Source organism: Pleurodeles waltl, chromosome 7 (genome assembly GCF_031143425.1).
Source record: "Pleurodeles waltl isolate 20211129_DDA chromosome 7, aPleWal1.hap1.20221129, whole genome shotgun sequence".
In the NCBI taxonomy this organism is placed as follows: Eukaryota; Metazoa; Chordata; class Amphibia; order Caudata; family Salamandridae; genus Pleurodeles; species Pleurodeles waltl.
The window spans coordinates 4,697,834-4,718,683 of NC_090446.1; the positions used below are offsets into that span (position 1 = coordinate 4,697,834).

The window sequence follows — 20,850 nt, forward strand, 5'->3', positions numbered from 1 at the left end:
GATAAGGCAGCTCCTGCCCCACCTCAGGTAAGGCTCATGGTCTTCGGTTACTGTGCATGTTGCTGAGGCTGGTTTGGAGACGCGCCTGAGAGGGGATAAGGCAGCTCCTCCCCCACCTTAGGTAAGGCTCATGGCCTTCGGTTACTGTGCATGTTGCTGAGGGTTTAGAGACGCGCCTGAGAGGGGATAAGGCAGCTCCTCCCCCCACCTCAGGTAAGGCTCATGGCCTTCGGTTACTGTGCACGTTGCTGAGGTTGGTTTAGACACACACCTGAGTGGGCCCTCTCCGCACGCCTGGTACAGTTTGGTATCAAAGAAGAGGCTCCACACTACTGTGCTCCTTTTTGCGCTCAAGGGCACTTTGGTATTAAAGAATAGACTGCAGTGTGGCTGTAACAAAAACATCTGCAGTTCAGGGGTACGGCCTGGAAGCCCCTCCCAGATCTTTTACGTATGTGTATAATTATCTCTCCTGTGGCTGAAATGTGAAGCGTGCTGGTGCCACGCTGAACCAGGACTGAAAAGAAGCCACTTGTTACTTTGTTTCAAGCAGAAACCAAGCAGGCGGCTGGGGAACATTGCCCCCTGGAGAGTGGGTGGTGCTTAGCTGTATGAAGATTATCCTGCAAAACGCTTACAGCAACATTCGCAGAGTGCACCGTTCGCAGTTCACATTATTAAAAGTGAAAGAAGAAGGAATGGGGACTGCAGTTAAATCTTTATTATTGCAAGTATTGGCCACTTGTGGATCTCGTTTCTAAGACAACCCGTCTGTCATACTCTGTCAATCCTGAGCTTTCTGTTACGCTCTCTCCTCTTCTCACCTGAGTGTTTTTCGGCCACTGGTCCTGTTTGTACCCTTCCTTGTCTTCCACTTTCTTTCTGTAATTGTCACTACAGACGTCAGTGGATTTGTTATGGGCTGCTTCCCATCCATTTTCCACATGTATGTTATCATTTCCAACCCAACAAGCCTATGTCCTATGACCCATCAGGATATTTCATTGACTACTGCATGTATTATTCCCAGTCCACCCCACATGATTCCCTGTATCCATGGTTAGTGATGCCTCTGGAAAAAGATGTGACTATAAGATCTATTCGTACCCTCTCAGGTCTCACTGCAGTTTAAGGTCTTTCAGGGAACTGTAATAGCATCTCATTCCATGCTTGAGTTTCTTGCTTGGTCCCAGTTATCTGGGTTATCGTTCTGAGCATAGTAATTATAGCGTGGAAATGCTCTGAACCCCATGGTGCCCTCCTTGCATAAGCCAGTCTACACCGGTTCCGGGACCCCAAGTCCTTGCGCTGGCGCAAAACTGGACAAAGGAAAGGGGAGTGACCACTCCACTGTCCATCACCACCCTAGGGTGGCCCAGAGCTCCTCTAGTGTGTCCCAGGCATTAGCCTTCTTGTTTTTCAAGGTGTGGGGACACTCTGGAGACCTCTGACGTCAGAGAACCCTCCTGATAGGTGCATACCTAAGTAGATAGCCAATCCCCCTCTCTGGGCTATTTAGGGTCTCTCCTGTGAGTGTCTGCTTCAGCTTCTCACCATTGGATCAACCGCAGACTGCTCCAGGAACCACTGTAACTGCAACAAAGTATCCAGGATGACTCCTGTAACCTGCAACTTCAGCTTCAGCCATCATTTGCAACAGTTTCCAAGTTGTGCACGCTCCGAGGACTCTCTGTCTTCACCCTGCACCAGAAGAACCAAAGGAATCTTCCGTGCAGTGACTGAGTCACTTCCCTGCTCCTGCAGGCACCTTCTGCACGACGACCAGTTCTCTGGGACTCCTCTCCTGACGATGAGCGTGCTCCCTGGAACACAGGTGGTGGACCAACACGACCCAGACTGTCCTAAGGTCCAGCTGTCTTTCCGGTTTGTAACAGTACCCGTGTGCACTGCGTCATCTCCAGCTCCTTGGGCTTCTGTGCACTTCTTCCAAGAATCATTTGTGCACAGTGTATCCCAGGTCCCCAGCACTCTGTCCTGTGATGCACAACTCGCTGAGTTGTTCTCCGGCGGCGTGGTCTTTTGTTGTGCTCCACCAACCGCAATTTGCATCTTCTTTGTCCCCGTGTCTGGGACTCCTGTGGGTGCTGCCTGGTCATCTGTGGGCTCTCTCCAGTGTTGGGAGCCCCCTCTGCCTCTTCAGTCTGGGTTGAGGCCCCCCAGGTCCCTCCTGGGTCCAGGCATCGCCATTTTGACGCAAACAGCGACCTTGCTTGAACCAAGGCTTGTTGGACAAATCCAGGGACGCAAACATCCTGCACCCAATATCTCGATGTGGGACATCTCCTGCACCACACAGGAACCCGCAGCCATCTTCTTTGGTGCTCTTCTAACCGGAGAATCCTCCTTTGCACCATCTTCTAGGTTGGCAGGGGCTCCTGTCCTTCCTGGAATCTTCAGCGGCTTCTGGACTTGTTCTACTATCTTCACAGGTCTTCAGGTCCAGGAATCCACCATTTGTTGCTTGCAGTCTTGCTTGGTTCTTGCAATAACTTTTATCACAACTTGTAGTGTGTCCTGAGGAAACTTGCAGTACTTTACTCCTACTTTCCTGGGCCATGGGGTGGGGTATTTTACTTACCTTTGGTGTTTTCTTACACTCCCAGCGTCCCTCTACACACTACATGGCACAGGTGGAAGACCTCAAAGTGTTGCAGCTGCCTTCTTTGGTGGTCAGTCCACACCTTGTTAGTTTGTTGACCTTATTAAATGTATCTAAGCTAATAAAGTATTCTGGAGGCCTGTTGCAGTCCCGTCCAGTGTGATCTTGGTGTCAGCAGATTCAGTGACTGCATGCAGACTCTTCAGCCTGGGGTGGGGGCTGACTTCCATCAACCCTAACTGCATCAGGTAGATCTGCAATATACAGGTTAAAAACAGGAGAGCCGGTACACATCCCTCTTTTAAGCCTCTGTTGATATCTTCTTTGTAAATGAATAATATGGGCCAGTTGAACCTTTACCTAAGTATTCCAGTACAAATACTGATTTGTTCTAAGTAAAGGTGACAGAATAAACCTGGTGAGTTTTTCCCAGAGCTTATTATGATATACAGAGTCAAAGGTCATGCTGTAGTCTACAAAACTGGCAAATATGTTTCATTTCTTATAGTCCGTTGTCTCATGTATGAGCAGTGAGAAGGCCAGGATCTTGTCCGTCGTATTGCTATTCCTGCTGAACCTACTTTGAAATATTGGTGTTAAATGTTGTAGCTGAATCCCAGTCTCCGGATCTTCTAGTAATTATTTTGCATAAAGCTTAGTCTCTACATCTAGTAAGGCAATCAGTCTGTTTGTGACCACCCCTGGAATTCCTTTTTTGTTTACTGGATGCAGAATGGATTCTTGCCCGATAAAAGGACTGTTTGAGTTTCAAGCACACTGCTATAGAGTGAGAAGGGTAGAGGCCCAAAATCAGTATTCGATTTAAAAAGGGCAGTCAGGAAGCCATTGGGGCCCAGTGCTCCCTCTGATCTTGAGGTTTTTTAAATGTGCTGTATTTTAAAAGGAGATGCAGCGTAGGTGGAAATAAATGGGGATGCCCAACCTTCTGAAGTATTCACGTACACTGTGCTGATGTGGGCCATCTATCTTTCATCAGTGATTGAATTACATGGGGAATTTGGGTGTTGGCGATTTAAGATTATTTATGAAGTGACAGAACTACTTTGAGCATCCCTGATGGCATATTTGAGTTATTTCCAGGGTTCGGGGTTTCCGGATGTAGAGGGTAATACATCGTCCACATACTTAGATACCAATAGGTCCCTGGCAGCAAAGTCCTGGCCCAAGCGGGCGTGGTGTTGGTGTAGTCAAGGGGCTTGGGGCTCCATTGCTATCGCAAATAAGATTGGGGACAAGGGACAACCCTGTCTGGTGCCTCTTGTAACCAAGAACGGGGCTGAAATGAATCCATTGAGGGGTGCTGTTGGGGAGTCGTAGAGTAGGCTGTTCTATTATAGAAACTGTGGACTGGTACCGTGCCACGGGAGTAGATGAAAGAGAGCCATTCCAGGGAATCAAATAGCTTAATGACATCTAGCAGCACTGCAAACACTTCCAGTTGGGGGTCTGTGGTGTGCATGAGGGCAGACATGGTGCAAAGGTTGTGGGCAGTCAAGCGCCCTGGCACAAATCCCGACTGGTCCAACTAGACAATGTCAGGTAGTAAGGGCAGAAGGTGATTAGCAATTAGTTTGGCAAGTATCTCGTTATCAGCATTTATCATTGAGAGCGACCTGTATGAGCCGATCTCTTAGCAGGCTTGTCCGCTTCAGTATAGTAAGGGTGACCACTTCCTGTAGGGATGGTGGCAACTGGCCTGAGGAAAGAGAGTCATCATACATTGCCAGAACATGTGGGGTGAGAAGTGAGGCATGCTCCTGGTAGAAGGACTTAGCCCATCCAGGCCCGCTCCTTGGGGATGCTCTGAACCACCTGTAGCATCTCTTCCAGCGTGAAAGAGGCACTGAGATATGGTGTGCACCCCGGACTGGGTATGTGGAATTGCTTTCTCTTTCTACCTTCGTTGTCCCTGTGGAGGCTGCTGTATTATGCGGTAATCCACTGGAGGGCGGTTGTGTGGGCCTGTTCCCTGACTCAGGTTGTGATGGCTGACCCGTTTGGACACTTTGTGGTGGCCACATTGTGCTTAGATAGGCCATCTTTAGCCATGCGTGATGTTTTTCTCACACAGCATGTTTAAATATTGATTCACAGTTTTGTCACACATTTTGCACCACTGTTTCCATAGGCTAGCATCTGCTGTGTTAGCACGAATGGACAGAGAGAACTCGAGGTGTTTGTAAGTTCTCCATGAACTTGCTGCAGATGGGGACTGTGCCCCATAAACTATGTGAGTCAGTAATCGTGAGTCTTCTGAAGCCTGGGAAACCACCCAACGAGTGCTGCCCATCCAGCCCGTTGTGCATGACAGATGCGGACAGTAAAATCCATGCCAAGTCTGCTGCCATTGCTGCTGAACTCTGTCTGACGAGACCAGCCCGGGTTTGTCCCTGGGTGCAGCATGTCCCATAACCTTTGCACAATGTTTGCCCTGATGCCCTCTATTAACCCTCTTTTGAAAGCGGCACCAGTTCTTGTTGATGCCACCAAAGCATTTGACTCCTTGTAGTGGCCCTATGTGTTGCAACTGCTGCAGCGCCCTGGACTCAGCCCCCGTCTTACCTGCTGGATTAAGCTCCTCTGTACATTACTGTGTGTTGGAATGTGCGTAAATGGCGAATTAGCAGCCCCATTCCCCATATCCAGAGGCACCGGCAGAGGTGTCCATATAACCTATCCTATCTGCAATCACATTGGAACCATTTGGGACCTACCTGCTAAAGCATCACTCCTAGAGAGGACCTGCCTTCTGGTCTCCATGTACTCGGACTTCGTGCCCTTGTATGTCGGGAACCCGTAGCCCGGTCTATCTCCCAAAATCCGTGAACATGTAAGGTTTGGTGGTCACTCTGACATTCACGTCAGCAGGTCCAAGTTGGTGCATTTACACTCACCTCAGCCATAGACCGCTATACTACTGAGTACCCCCTACTGAGGGCTGAGGGACCGGCCCCATAGCTGGGCATCTGGGTCATCACAGACGTTGATCGCATTTGGAAAGCAAATTATGGCATATTAATGACCTGGCTCGAAGAGTGGGTGCCGATTTGGACCTGGGTGCCCCACTCTATAACAAAATCGCAATTCGGAAATGATTGTACTCCCTGAAGTTCTCTACTTGTTCATTAATATTCCCATCCCCCACCCAGTGTTCTTTTTTGACTGACTCTGCACGCAACTTGTAGCTCTCGCCTGAGCAGGTAAACAACTGAGGGTTAACGGGGGTGCTCCAACACTTCCCTTTGAGCAGGGCGACCTGTGCTCTTCAGATATGGAACTGTACCATTACTGTGTGCACATAGACTTCGCTCAGTACTGGATCCACTCCACCCTTTTCCGACTGCACTGTGCTATTGAAGCAAACTCACAGGCAGAAACTGAGACTGTGGCCTGCACGACATGGACCTGCAACTCGGAGCCTGCGATTCTTGTCTTTATGCGTCCAGTATTCCCCAGAAGGGCCACCCTCTGGTGCCGGCACTGTGGCCAAAACTCACCAGCCGCAGCGCCTCAATATGGGCAATTGTTTTACCCTGACGAGCAATTCATATGAGTACAATATATACAGAAACGCCCACAACACACCACACACCTCAGGTGCTGCACACAGGCTTTCAAAGGTCCTCTCCACCCTCCATGCACTTGACATGTTATTGATCAATTCATCCGCTTATGTGACTATATAGACTAACGCACCTGTATGCAACCCCTGCACCTATCTCAGCTGGGCAGTGGTACCCGAACCCCTGCTCCCTGAGGTCCAGTGGCAGCATTGCTGTGCACTGACCAAAGCGCTCTGGCCCACCACCCCCCCATATTACAGACGGCAACTGCTACATCTGTGCTTTCTCCACAGGAGACACCACGCCCCTCCCGGCCCAGCTCCATCACACGGGCCTCTCTGAGGACGTGTGGTGCCGCTGATGGAGAGCAGCCTCCTTTTCTCCCTGGCATGGGACTGTTCGCAGTAGCCCATTTCTGCACTACTATGTATGATGCCCCACGAGTGGTTTCATGCCCCGCGACTGCCAGACTCTGCTCCCTGGTATTGAACTCCTGCGCTGCAACTCTGTTCGCAGCTTTCTGTAAACGACATCGGCTGAACTCCATCGGGCCAAAACGCCACTTGCTGAATACTGATATGGCCACTCTGACCTACACTTTGCTCTACCTGCTCATGTTTTTTATTTTATTTTTACTAAACTGTTCTGTCTTTTGATGTTTTTTGTTACTCATTAAAAACCTAAAAATTTTCTTCATGCAATTCTTTGTAAGCATTTGGGTAAAGGCAGAAGGAAACACTCAGAGAGCCAGTAACATTAGGTGAGAAATGTTTACTCCCCTGTGCTGAGCCATGACATGACTGAGAAAGTCATTAGCCAGTGTCTGAAAGAGGCTAATTTAAGAACACTAGTGCTTAAACGAAGCGGACCTAAAGGTAACGGAATATCTTTTTTAGCAGCAGTTATGTTTAGGAGATCCACTGTCAAATCCCGGGCCTTCCAACTTGGGATTTATTTTTTAACAGAACATGTTTCTTATTAAGTATGTAGGGAAAGGAGTGAGAAACTGCTTCCACCAGCTTTCGAACCAAAAACCTTACTATGCCTCTTTCTGATTATTTTAGATAGAAGATTTAAATACTGTTATTCACACATGTATAGCTAAAAGAAACAGTAACACTAATAGTAATTGCCGAAAGTGCCAGCTTCTCCTTCCCTCCTCTGTGTCAAGCAGCCTCATTAGTGAATAAATGCCCCAGCCTGATGTTCTTATTCATGTTTGTTTCTCTTCACAACAGGACACACAGACTTCAAACCAATTGTCTGCATTAAAACCGAAGGGGATTCATATTCCCCTGACCGTTTGGACCCTGAGAGAAGAGACTGCGTCTTGCGTGAGTAGGCGCTCCTTGGTATAATAATACTGTCATCTCCGTGACATCCAGGGACATAGCTTGGTGCATCTGTAGCTGAAGGGCTGTCGCTGTCCTATATCCCCCACTCCCCTCCTCTTCTGTTACCCAGAGCTCTTCTTTTCACACCTTGCATCCATTGCAGCTGCCAGTGATATCTGAAAGGGCTGTTTCTATTGACTACTGTAGAGATGGCTGCCTCTCACTCTCTGTGGTAGGAATCTAGTGTCCGCTCTGTGCATTCCTGTTAATGGCACGACAGTGGCCCTCATTCTTCCCGTAGCACAGAGCAGATGTGTCCATCAGTGCCACAGACTCAGCATTCACCTAGTGCAAATACCTCCAACTCATTACCCCTGGTAGTTCCCTTGGTCTAGTACATCGCTTAAGAGGGGCAGAAGAAAGTATTCAAGAAGGTTGGTGGTTTCTTACATCAAAGACCATTTTTGGTTTATTTGCTACTTTTGGGGGTCATGCATGGGAACCCTAATATTTTTGCTTACCCCCAAAAATCACTTCTGGCAGTTCAGCTCCAGCACCCTTGACCTTGCAGTAAGAGTCACCACCCTTCACATCAGGCCCAGCATTTTAGCAGAGTAAAGTCAAATAGTGACTATGAGCAATCAGTAACTGAATCCCAGATCCATGAATAGTTGCAGGTTTTATTAGATAAATCTCAAACTGGGCATAACAGCGAAAAAGTCCATGAATGCTGAGATACAGAGGACAAAGTTTGAGCAGTAAATTCACTTCAATTCATAAAGAGTACTGACTGCATTTTAAGGGAGAAGATAAATCTCAAATAAATCAGAGAGCGTCTCAGGAGGAAAATGAGAACTACCAAAACGAGAGGGTTTTATACACATTTTATGCATAACCAGTGACAAAACTGGAGATTCAGTATGACATGGTCAGCGTAAGCTGATATTAGACAAATCAGAAATAAATAAGTAATTTAAGATTTCATAACACTAACCAATTTGTAAGTAAAAAGACTCCTTTCTTTACCAGAGATGTAAAATGCATTATGGAACATTTTCAAACATAGACCCGTACATTAGCATGCCAGCAGACATACATCAGAACTTCCAGCGGGAGTGTCCTTCGGGAACAACATATCGGGAACACAATGGAAAGTTTCATTCACAATACATGCTCTCTAAGGAAAGTTATTTACGACAAAGTGTACTGTGGTCCTCGGAAACCATGGAGCGAGGAGCAGCGCAGGGGGACATTGATTGGGAGGGGGAATGAACAGGGCGTGTTGAGCAGAACACCAGAAACTGCACCCATTTTAATAAAAGATGTCTCTTACAGAAATGTGAAACTGCAAAAGTACATTAGTGATCACACTTCTAAACATAATCAAATCGTTCTAAGTACAGCATCATTAAACATCATCGATTATGACTATATTCATGACAAAAGTCATTGGTACCCACAAGTTTGTTCCCCCAAATTGCACATTAGAAAATGCTTTAACGCATGAATATGTCAAAAGTGAATGTAGCCTAGCAAGGGCTTGCTGAAGATTAGATGGGATATCCCCACAAGATGACAGTCAACGATTTGAGTGGTGAGCCCAGGGTGAGATAAGTGAAGTGAGTAGTCCATTGTTACTCAGCCAGTATCTACGTCAGTTCTTTCTGTTTGTTTCACGTTGTGTTTTGCTTTGGGGTGAATGGAAGAGAGCACACGGAGAGGTGGGTAGTAACAGATTCAGAGCTATTAGAACTCATGTTTCCAGCTCTTTTTGTGGCATAAACCTGCCTTTACCATAAAAAGTCAGACTCGATTTGGCCTACGAGGGACTCCAGCCAGTAACACCCATACGCAATAACAAAGCTAGGTTAGTATTTATTTATAAAATGGTTTATGCAAATATTCTGCTCCTCCCCAGAGGATACCGATTTGCACAGAGCTCTGTCCATGCCACTAGGTCTGTGTGCTGGAACTAGATTGATTAATCTAACCCAGTGTTTTGGTCCTCTGTATGTCCTGTCGCATTCATCTTCACGTGAAAGGTGATCTGTGCTGCTGTCAACACCCATTTGTGCCAACAACTTTACTCAAAGACGAACACTTGGAAATGGGAACAGCAGAAATAATTCCAACAATCTAGAAGCACCAAGGGGTTGGTGCTGCAGTCCTCAACGATACCCGCTTATATGCTGTGTGGCACAGGCATCCCACAGCCAATCTTTTAGTGCCTCTGAAAATCTTATCTCCGCTCTCTAAGGTGTTTGCTGTTAGACTTAACATTAAGCAAGTGCTCTCATTGCAGATCCGCTCCCACTTGCAGTGTCCTTGTCAGATCTGGCGGCAGATCGGAGGCATGGCTATGGTGAAAGCGTAGAAGTGCTAGGGGTGAGCCACACTGCTCCCAGTGACTCAGAAATCAGAGTCAGCAGTGCTGCAGGAAAGAAAAGAGCAGCTACATACTGTCGGTTTGCTCACAGTGCCGGTGTGTAGCAGGTGGGGGGGTATGAAGACCCGAGGACTTCTGACTGTGCACACAGCCAGCTTATGTTGCAGACTTCAGAGAGCACAATGGTGATGGTTGAGGCTAGTTGCAATATCTCTTGGTCCACACCCTATCTATTCACTTTCAGAGAACAACTTAGGATGAGCATTGTGTTTAGGGAGAGCTTAGAACTTACTTCCAAAAGACCATCTTGACCTATCCTGGGAAAGACAACACCCATCTGTCTGTACTCTAGGATCCAAGACTTCTTACTCCACCCTCAGTTTCCCTTTTCCACCACCTGTCATCCTAGTCTGTTGCCTGAGACCCTCCACCTGTCTGACTGCTGGTGTCCTCGAAGGTGACACCCAACACACCATCATTTACTTTTACTGACTGCAAGAAATGCACAGTTACCTCTCCAAAAATAAATACTTCCTGATGGAAGTCCTGTCTCCTGACATAAACATTGTGGTGCCCATTACTAGCTAGGTGGTCATATCACGTAATTGCATCATCTGCTCAGTAGTTCTGATATAACGCTGAGTATTGTCTTTATATGACATTGATCATCTGCAGTGCTTTTGCCTTTGAACACCTTTCCCGTTGTGCACTCTGGCAGAAATAAACACGTTTCTGGAATATTAGGTCAAGTTTTTCTCACTGCTGGCATGAGGGGTCAGCAGTGTGGACCTTGTAACTTGAGCCATGGTTTGTGTGACCTCAGTTGGTCAGGCCTTGCTTCGAAGTGAATGTTGCCGCAAGCTTCAGCCAAAGCTGCTTTGATGTTTAGATTCCTGCTGGCCCCTGAACACCTGTCTGGAAGGACGGTAACTACATCAGGATTTCTGAGTCACTATTTCTGATTCCCACATCACTATGTCCCCAGGCATAGTGATGTGGGAATCAGTGAAGAGGAGAATCTTGCACAGGACAACAGTGGCCTTTTTAAAGATGTTCTCCACAGATGTGATGACAAGGAACCAAGGAGCAATGAAGAATTTGGGTCAGAGTGTAAGGTGGAAAATGAGGGATATTCTGAGAGCTTGCATGACTTGTCTAAGAGAGTCCCTCGAAAATATCCGGTTCTTCCTCCCCTACATCATTTCATTCCCTATTAGATTTGAGGTCAATGAAGGCAGAGACTATGGGAAAAGGGACAGTTTGCACACTGTACGAAAGTGCTACTGCTGGCATGGTTATCCTCCCACTTTTTGCCTAGTGTTCATGCCAACTTTGATTGAAAGTGTGCTGGGACCCTGCTAACCAGGCCCTACACCAGTGTTCTTTCCCTAAAACTGTAGCTTTGTTTACACAATTGGCACAGCCCTGGCACACAGTTATGTCCCTTGTAAAAGGTACCCATGGTAGCAAGGGCCCTGTGGCCAGGGAAGGTTTCTAGAGGCTGCAGCATGTATTATGCCACTCTGGGGGGACCCTCACTCAGCCCATGCACACTGCTTTGCAGCTTGTGTGTGCTGGTGGGAAGAAAAACGCAAAGTCGACATGGCACCCCTCTCAGGGTGCCATGCCCACAAACCACTGCCTGTGGCATAGGTTAGTCACTCCTCTAGCAGGCCTTACAGCCCTAAGGCAGGGTGCACTATACCACAGGTGAGGGCATTGCTGCATGAGTACTGTGCCCCTACATGTCTAAGTCCATTCTTAGACCCTGTAAGTGCAGTGTAGCCATATTAAGTATATGGTCTGAGAGTCTGTCATTATGAACTCCATGGCACCATAATGGCTTCACTGAATACTTAGAAGTTTGTTATCAAACGTTTCAGCACAAAAACCTGCATTGATGCCAGTGTGGGATTTATTGAAACATGCACACAGAGGGCATCTTAGAGATGTCCCCTGTATGTTAGCCAACTGCTAGTGTAGGACTGACTGGTCGGTGCCAGCTTGCCACTTTCAGATGAGTTTCTGACCTTATGGGGTGAGTGCCTTTGTGCACTCTGTGGTCAGAAACAAAGCCTGTCCAGGGTGGATGTGTTTCACACCTCCCCCCCTGGAGGAACTGTAACACCTGGCGGTGAGCCTCAAAGGCTCAACCTCAGGTCACAGTGCCCCAGGGCACTCCAGCTAGTGGAGATGCTCACACCCCGGGACAAAGCCCCACTTTTGGCAGCAAGTCCAGTGGGGAAAATTAGGGAAAACAGGTAGGAGTGACCACCCCAGCCAGGACCACCCCTAAGGTGTTCAGAGCTGTGGTGACCCCCTCCCTGCAGAATACTCCCTCTTGTTTGTGAGGACAGGGACCAATAGGGATATTCCTGAAGGGAGTGGGAGCAAGGAGGGTGTAAACACACCAAGTGTGTGGGGTGATATGAGAAAGAAACAGAACTCTTAAAGCCTGTTCAGAAAGCGCTGGTTGAGCGCGAAGTGAGCAAGAGGTGTATGAGTGTGATGGGTGGCTCGGCCTTTGAGGGAGTTCCCTTTACGGACTAGGTGGTCTCGCACACATTATAGTCTCATGCTTCATCATATGACCACCTAGCCCCACCCAGGTAAGATGATACTACCTGGGCGGACTCAACCTCATTGTTAAAAGAACTGCAGAGGGAATGCTGAAATGTAATCTAGCTGGATAATACAAGGGATCCAGACAAGGGTGGGAATAATAAAATTACCTTACAAATCACCTGTTTGGTTTAAGAACGTTTTAATGTAGGTGTTCGTAGGTAAGAGTGAAAACAGGGGTGAAGACTCTGTTGAGGATAATGTCTCAAGGGGTCTAAAAATTGGGGATCAACATGTTTCTGCCCACACTAAGAGCCAAAAGGTCTGGGGCATTCATCAGGGTCGTTGATCCCTACAATTGAAGAGCAGAGACTACCCTCTGATAAGCCTACTGTTCGACCACATTACCACAAAATAGAGTATTAGTATTGTCTATTATTGCCTCTGTCAAGCCTCTTGGGGAAACTCCTGGACTCTGTGCACACTCTCTCACTTTGAGATAGTATATACAGAGCCAACTTCCTACACACACTCTTTCCACTTCAGCCTGGTTGTACAATTTTTACCTTGCTTCATTCAGGCTGCAGTACCCAGGGCAGTGTAAAATTCCTGCAGCAGAAGAAAGGTGCTAAGGTCCACTGCCCTTAAAGAGCCCAACGGAGGAAGGGGGTTCTTGTGCTTAAGAACCTGTAGCAACTCCTGGCAGTTTGACTGCAGTAAATCTAATCCAGTAAATAATCATGGCACTACCAGCCCAACAACACCAGTAATTTCAATTGGGCCCGAACTGGGTTTACAAGCAGTGTGCAAGTATTGCACCTTTTGCTCTGCACAAATTTTCAGTTCATTCTTGGCAGAATTTCTGTGGAGGAAATGAAAATATTCTTCAGCCTGGACAGTGGAAAAACTAACTCTGCTTAGGGCCTTTAACAAACAGTATAGTAGCGGGCAGTAAGCCTGTGGTAGAATGGAAAGTTCTTTGTCTACGTAGAATTTTGATGAGAACCGAACAAGGATATTGTGCATTATAAATATAGATTTTCCACAGCAGTGGGGAAATAAAATTATTATTTTATTAAAGAAAGGGAGGCTAATCTTATGCAGACCTCTTTTATTATCCTCACTCACAGCAGCAACAATGATAGGTTTTAGCATATAGATTACCAGATCATTCTGGAACTTGCAGAGAAGCCGCAGCCAACTTCCTTTGTTGCGATTAACCCGATTCCTGTTGCACATCTGCATCCAGCAATTTCAGTTGAAAAACCACAAATCCTTGATCCTCTTCCGCTAAAACTGACCTGCTTTAAAACAAATTATTTCTAATTATAGGGTATGGAACACTGGTGACAGGGATATTAGCCTTCATTTTTAAAAAATCATTTTTATTTGCATTTTACAAAAATAGTTACAAAGCTAGACGTCAAACACCAATTACGTTGAGTGGGAACCAGGAAACATGATTGAGGGTTCAGTCCAGTAGTGGTGATACAAAATGTTTAACGGGTGAAGATAAAAATAAAGAACAAAACATTAAAGAAATCAAGAGGTGTAGAGATAGAAGGTGGGATCTCAGGATCTACCGCCCTTAGGGGTGGGAATGAATGAACCATCTAGGAGAACCCGGACAGAAGGGGAGTTCGATGAGGACAGGCACAGGGTGGCAGCCCACGCCAAAAGCTATAAAACCAAAGCCCCAGTTCCAAGGGATAGTGCTCCAGAAGTCTGGAGGAGAAAGGGTGGGTCACAGGAAAGGGGTGGTGTTCTGAATGAGGAGTCCCTCTTGGGTTCATCTGTCAGTACGGACACAACGCATCAGTGGAGCCCCTTGCCTTTGTCCTAAGAAGGGCCGCACTCTTAGCTGCAGCATCTGGTACCATGTTGTATGTAGGGAGCGTTTTTCCAGTTTAGAAGCATGTTCTTTTCATTATTACCAGTGCGAAGTCGAGAAAACGAACAGAAGTTTTAGATGTTTTTTGTCCACTTGTAAATGGCCAAGTGTGGCTGCCTCCCAGGTCTGTAGTCCTGAAGGTCTGGTGATCGTTCCGAGCATTTCAGTCCAATATGGCCACGAACTGAGGTAGATCCATCTTTACTGTCAAAGTGTGCTGATTTACTTGCTGCTTTGTCTCTTTCCCAGCATGTACAGCACTTGTCAAGTCTGGGTACTTGCTAATTTCTAGGAAACATGACCTGTGCATCAAAATGTTTCCCAACAAACTTCTACTATGTAGGTTTGCCTTAAAACAGCTCATCCAGTTTAAAGTTCAGTTCAGTCGAAATATACTTGCAGTAAATTGATATTTTTCTTCTGCAGCAGGAGAACTTCCATTCCACCATTTTGAAGTAGATGGAGATCTGAGGAGTTATGAGAGCATGAGAGGAGAGTATAACAACGCGTGTTTCAGCTCTGGTAAGCTACACGTATACCAACATTGCCCAAGTACACGGAAGGCACAGTCAGGGATGCTTCCCACATCACATGAATCTACAACTGATTCTGTGACTGAGGCAGATAAACTTGTTTTTTTTTTTCTTTCAAGTTCATAAATATGTGAAAAATGTATTGATTCATTTTTGCTCAGTTCTGAATAAATGTTGTAGAATGGAGTTTCAGGTGTCGTTTCTTTACAAATGTTTTCCATAAAGTTTGGGAAACAGAAATCTAGTGCATAACATGATTGTGACAAGAAGGAAGGGCTGCGACGAACGGTTGGAATACCGCGGCCTATCTGCAGCACTGCAAGAAACGGTTGTATCTGCGGGGAACGTAAAATGGTCCAGCATTGCCGTGTCTGGGTTCTGTTGTGCTTATGGCCTCACATATTCCAACTCTTGTGACATGTTCTGTGACATCATTGATGACAACTGAAATGGCATCACTGCGTGAAGGGAACACATGTAGTTCCTTGAGTTAACTATAACTGGTGATTTTCAGTTGTGTTTAGACCGGGTTACAGCAAAAACTGCTGAACAGAATTACACCACGTTCGGCAGGAAGCTAGAGTTTGATCTGCAGATTATGCTTTTTCTGATTTGTTGTAAATCTGTTCATTAGTTTTTAAGAAATGAAGGTTAACAAAATAATTGTATATCTGGACGGTTTGGTCTTCGGAGACTCTAATGGGAGCACCAATTTAAAAAACAGGACATTCTGATTGGCCCAGGAACCTTTATTTTCCCTTCGGCCAATTCACACCTGCAGGAGTCAGACTTCTGAGGGAGCAAGCACTCTTGTTGGCTGCCAGTAACATGAGAAAAAATTTAGCTGGCACCCGTTACAGTTACAGGACTCCGGCACTTAGTCCCCTGTCCTGAACATGTTTAAAAAAACATTTGAGGGGGCAGGATAGGGATACCCTGACCTCCTAGGACCCTTGTGGGACCCAGAGAGACCTCCCCCACCCACTGGCCCAAAACAAAAACAAACAAAAAATCCACAGTACAGGAGCACATCCAAACTAATTAACAGTTGGTGGATTTTAACTTTTTCTTATATTTTTTTGACTATTCCTTTCTTCTACAGTGCCTGCTTGCACCATCAGAGATAGTCATCCAGTTTTTGGGAGGCTTGGGAGGGCTTGACCGAAGCTCTGACAGGAGAGAATTCCATATTCTCAGGGCAGATCCAGAGAAGACTTATGTCTTCTGTTTTCTGAATCTAAGAGGTTGCAGCAAGAAGACCTGGTGCTCCGAAGGGAGTAGCTGCCTCCTTAGATCGTGAGCTTTTGTGCTAGGTACATGGATGCACCATAACGCAGGGCTTTGTGAACCAGGCAACCTATCTTCAGCTGGATTCTGGCTTCACAGGAGAGCCATTGTAAACATTTGTGTGGGATGTGGTTGAAATATTTCTTGTTACCGCTCTCGCTGCGATATTGAAGGTTGCCTTGAGTGTCGTGTTGTGATTTTGTTAATCCTGTTAAGCTTGTACTCCCGTAGTCTAGTCTGGCTACGACTAGGTATTGAACTGCAATTTTGACGTTTGTTGGCCGGATGAATGTTTTAAACCTTCTTTAGGCGGTTGTGATGGAAAAATGTATTGTGTATAGATGAACTGATCTGTGTCTGCATGTTGAAGTTCTTGCCAAGGGTTATTTTGAGGGATTTCGTTGATTGAATCATAATGGGTTTTTTAGGGTGTCCATATGGTTGACCCATTCGCGTATTGGGAAGGGGCTGTTTGGTGGGGAGATGAGTAGGGATTTGGGGTTTCAGGGAGTTCAGTTTGCAGAGGTTTCATGCCATTCTGCAGTGGGTTTTTATCAGTGTATCATTTGGTTAGATGATATCCTCCAGTGAAGATATCTTCAGGTAGAGTTGAGTGTCTTCTAACGGTCACTGCTTGCAGAGGCTGCAGGGGACATTGGGGAGTCCAGGAGGGGATGATATCCTCCAGTGAGGATATCTTCAGGTACAGCAGAGTGTCTCCTGATGGTCACCGTGTGCAGAGGCTGCAGGGGTCATCAGGGAGTCCAGGAGGGGATGATATCCTCCAGTGAGGCTATCTTCAGGTACAGCCGAGTGTCTTCTGGCGGTCACTGCTTGCAAAGGCTGCAGGGGACATCGGGGAGTCCAGGAGGGGATGATATCCTCCAGTGAGGATATCTTCAGGAAGAGTTGAGTGTCTTCTGACAGTCACTGCTTGCAGAGGCTGCAGGAGTCATCGGGGATGATATCCTCCAGAGAGGATATCTTCAGCTAGAGCCGAGTGTCTTCTGACGGTCACTGCTTACAGAGGCTGCAGAGGACATCGGGGAGTCCAGTAGGGGATGATATCCTCCAGTGAGGCTATCTTCAGGTAGAGTTGAGTGTCTTCTGACGGTCACTGCTTGCAGAGGCTGCAGGGGACATCGGGGAGTCCAGGAGGGGATGATATCCTCCAATGAGGCTATCTTCAGGTAGAGTTGAGTGTCTTCCGACGGTCACTGCATGCAGAGACTTCAGGAGCCATTGTGGAGTCCAGGAGGGAATGACATCCTCCAGTGAGGCTATCATCAGGTAGAGTTGAGTGTCTTCTGACGGTCACTGCTTGCAGAGGCAGGAGGGGATGATATCCTCCAATGAGGCTATCTTCAGGTAGAGTTGAGTGTCTTCCAACGGTCACTGCATGCAGAGACTTCAGGAGCCATTGTGGAGTCCAGGAGGGAATGATATCCTCCAGTGAGGCTATCTTCAGGTACAGCCAAGTATCTCCCAACGGTCACAGCTTGCAGAGGCTGCAGGGGACATCAGGGAGTCCAGGAGGGGATGATATCCTCCAGTGAGGATATCTTCAGGTAGAGTTGAGTGTCTTCTGACGGTCACTGCTTGCAGAGGCTGCAGGGGTCATCGGGGTGTCCAGTAGGGAATGATATCCTCCAGTGAGGCTATCTTCAGGTACAGCTGAGTATCTCCCAGCGGTCACAGCGTGCAGAGGCTGCAAGGGCCATCAGGGAGTCCAGGAGGGGATGATATCCTCCAGTGAGGATATCTTCAGGTAGAGTTGAGTGTCTTCTGACGGTCACTGCTTGCAGAGGCTGCAGGGGTCATCGGGGTGTCCAGTAGGGAATTATATCCTCCAGTGAGGCTATCTTCAGGTACATCTGAGTATCTCCCAGCGGTCACTGCGTGCAGAGGCTGCAAGGGCCATCAGGGAGTCCAGGAGGGTATGATATCCTCCAGTGAGGCTGTCTTCAGGTACATCTGAGTATCTCCCAGCGGTCACTGCGTGCAGAGGCTGCAAGGGCCATCAGGGAGTCCAGGAGGGTATGATATCCTCCAGCGAGGCTATCTTCAGGTACTACAGCCGAATGTCCTCCGAGTACACACAGGATTTGATTGAGGCACTGGACCCAACCCTCTGTGGATGGCCACCCCAACTCCGCATGGCCAAAGATTTTGCTCGGTATTAGTTGCCCAAGCGCAGCAGTAGTGCAGTAGCTGGGAGGGTCTAGGATACATAAATCTGGCACAGGAAATAATTTTTGTGCATGCTTGTTTCAAGTCTGTAAAACAGTGCTGTAACAAAGAATTTGACCTTGCCCTGTAATAAACATGTTATTAATCAGTACAGTTGCTCTGAATAACTCATCATAGTTGACCTCATTTTGTTTTCACTGGCATGTCATAAGCTTAGATATGTCTATATTTAGTTTAAAGGAGATGTTTCTAGAATTCTGCTCATAAGTTCTTTTAATAGCAAATGATGTGTTAGACAATGTATGGAAGCGAGGTATAGGGATTATGAGCATAAATGTTTTATTGTTTATATTGCAGTGGTTTTCAGTATCCTTAGAATTGTGGTTCTTTTTACCAGGACTCAAAGTTACCGTCCCAGCTCCATCCTTCGGTATTAATGAGGAGGGGGAGACCTATGCTATCGACATCCAAGAGTATCGAAGAGACATCTTTTACCATCCTGCAGGTATGTGAACCAGCGTAAGTGTCTTAGACACATCTGTAAGTTTCTAGACACCCATTTGGTACATGCTTCAGAAATGTCCTGTTTATTTCTAAAGTAATACATTTCTGGGTTAACAGAGGCCTCCTTAGATCGGATGTCAAGATCCGCTCATATTGTTGTAGCTATTCTTCCACAGTCAGACCATGCTGGAGGTTAGTAAAGGTGAATTTATGGCCTTTGAGTAATACTACCGTATTAGTCAGGTATTAGTAAGCTCTTGGATGGTAATTGGTTCATTACGCTCTTCAGCTTCCCATGACTCAGACATTTGTCTTTACGTCAGCATTGAGAAGAAGGTCTATCTGCTAAACAAAAGGGGCTTTACAAACTACAGGTGATAGTCAAAAAAACACGTAGGAGTCTTCAAGACTAATCCTTGAGGCGTGCCTCTTACACCACTGTGTCCCTGCCAGAAACAACCACCAGTCAAGATTCTGCTTGTTCATCCTCCTGCTGCCCACACTCGAGCACACCCATGGGCACACAGGAGGCAATCACTCCCTCATTGCATTCAGAAGTGCTCTAAAATGTCACCCTGTTCAAGTGGTTTATCATAGTTGAAATGACCAGTTGCATTTTGAGTACCTTAAAGCAGTCCCAGTAAACACGTGAACCCAGACACCACAAACCAACAATCACTCACCTCTGTCGGCATAACCAGTAAATAAAGTGACCAAAGTCCAAAAATTGCCTTGTGCGTCCCTTCCAGAAGTGTGTACTGCATTTCTTGTGTAAATACTGGAGCTGGTCCCTAGTTTAACCTCTAAACGATTAACTTCACATTGCTAGCGAAGTATGACTATTTGGGGGTGTAGGAAGCTGGCCTGGTGTGTGATGGACACCTGTGGTGGTATCACCCCATACCAGGTATTCCCCATTAGTGAAGTCTAGTCAGTGTCTAGGAAGCCAGGCTCTCTAGAGGTAGTTGTGGATGAGCAGCCAAGACTTAACCGAGGAGACATGCAAAGCTTATGCAATACCACTACAGTCACACAGCATTATCACGCATGAAGGAACCACACAGTGGTACAACAATAAAGGTAGTAACACAAATACTAGATTATTGTATAGACCATCCCCCAACTGGAGGTACGTAAACAAACTATTATATACACATTAACAATCAGTAAAGAGCATAGAAAGCAATAGGCACTGGTAGAAGCAATAGCAAATAGTGCTGGCCCTAAGGGAGGGCCAAACCATATACTAAAAAAGTGGAATGTGAAAGGCAGTCCCCCACCCAAGGAAGTGGAATTAGTAGAAGGGAGCTGGAGGAACTGGGAACCCCAAAAGGTGAGTACCAGAGTGACCCCCAGCGACCAGGAGAACTGCTCTCTGCAATACATTCCCAAGTTGGACCAGGTGATCCTCCTAAGTTGAGCTAAAGACAGCTATATCATCTAGATAAGCTGCACTGAAGCTTTCTAGGCCTTGGAGAACTTTGTTCACCAACCTCTTGTGAGAAAGTAGCCTCTTTCTAGCCTTGTTACCCCCACTTTTGGCATGTTTGTGAGTGTATGTCAGGGTGTTTTCACTGTCTCACTGGTATCCTGCTAGCCAGGGCCCAGTGCTCATAGTGAAAACCCTATGTTTTCAGTATGTTTGTTATGTGTCACTGGGACCCTGCTAGTCAGGACCCCAGTGCTCATAAGTTTGTGGCCTATATGTATGTGTTCCCTGTGTGGTGCCTAACTGTCTCACTGAGGCTCTGCTAATCAGAACCTCAGTGGTTATGCTCTCTCATTTCTTTCCAAATTGTCACTAACAGGCTAGTGACCAATTTTACCAATTTACATTGGCTTACTGGAACACCCTTATAATTCCCTAGTATATGGTACTGAGGTACCCAGGGTATTGGGGTTCCAGGAGATCCCTATGGGCTGCAGCATTTCTTTTGCCACCCATAGGGAGCTCTGACA

At 46.7% G+C, this 20,850-nt stretch overlaps 1 protein-coding gene and 1 long non-coding RNA gene across 2 annotated transcripts in view; both read left to right on the forward strand.

Annotated features, from left to right (window-relative positions):
* The window catches only part of LOC138303505 (uncharacterized), a 1,082,407-nt gene that overhangs the window by 1,031,127 nt on the left and 30,430 nt on the right, over nucleotides 1-20,850 (forward strand). The gene's annotated exons all lie outside the window — the stretch shown is intronic.
* LOC138303492 (zinc finger protein 2-like) overlaps nucleotides 1-20,850 on the forward strand; it is a 68,003-nt gene that overhangs the window by 33,231 nt on the left and 13,922 nt on the right. The window contains exons 6-8 of the mRNA XM_069242670.1: nucleotides 7,443-7,538; nucleotides 14,804-14,899; nucleotides 18,785-18,892. Of these exons, the coding sequence (XP_069098771.1) occupies nucleotides 7,443-7,538; nucleotides 14,804-14,899; nucleotides 18,785-18,892 (300 nt within the window). The remainder of the gene's footprint in view (nucleotides 1-7,442; nucleotides 7,539-14,803; nucleotides 14,900-18,784; nucleotides 18,893-20,850) is intronic.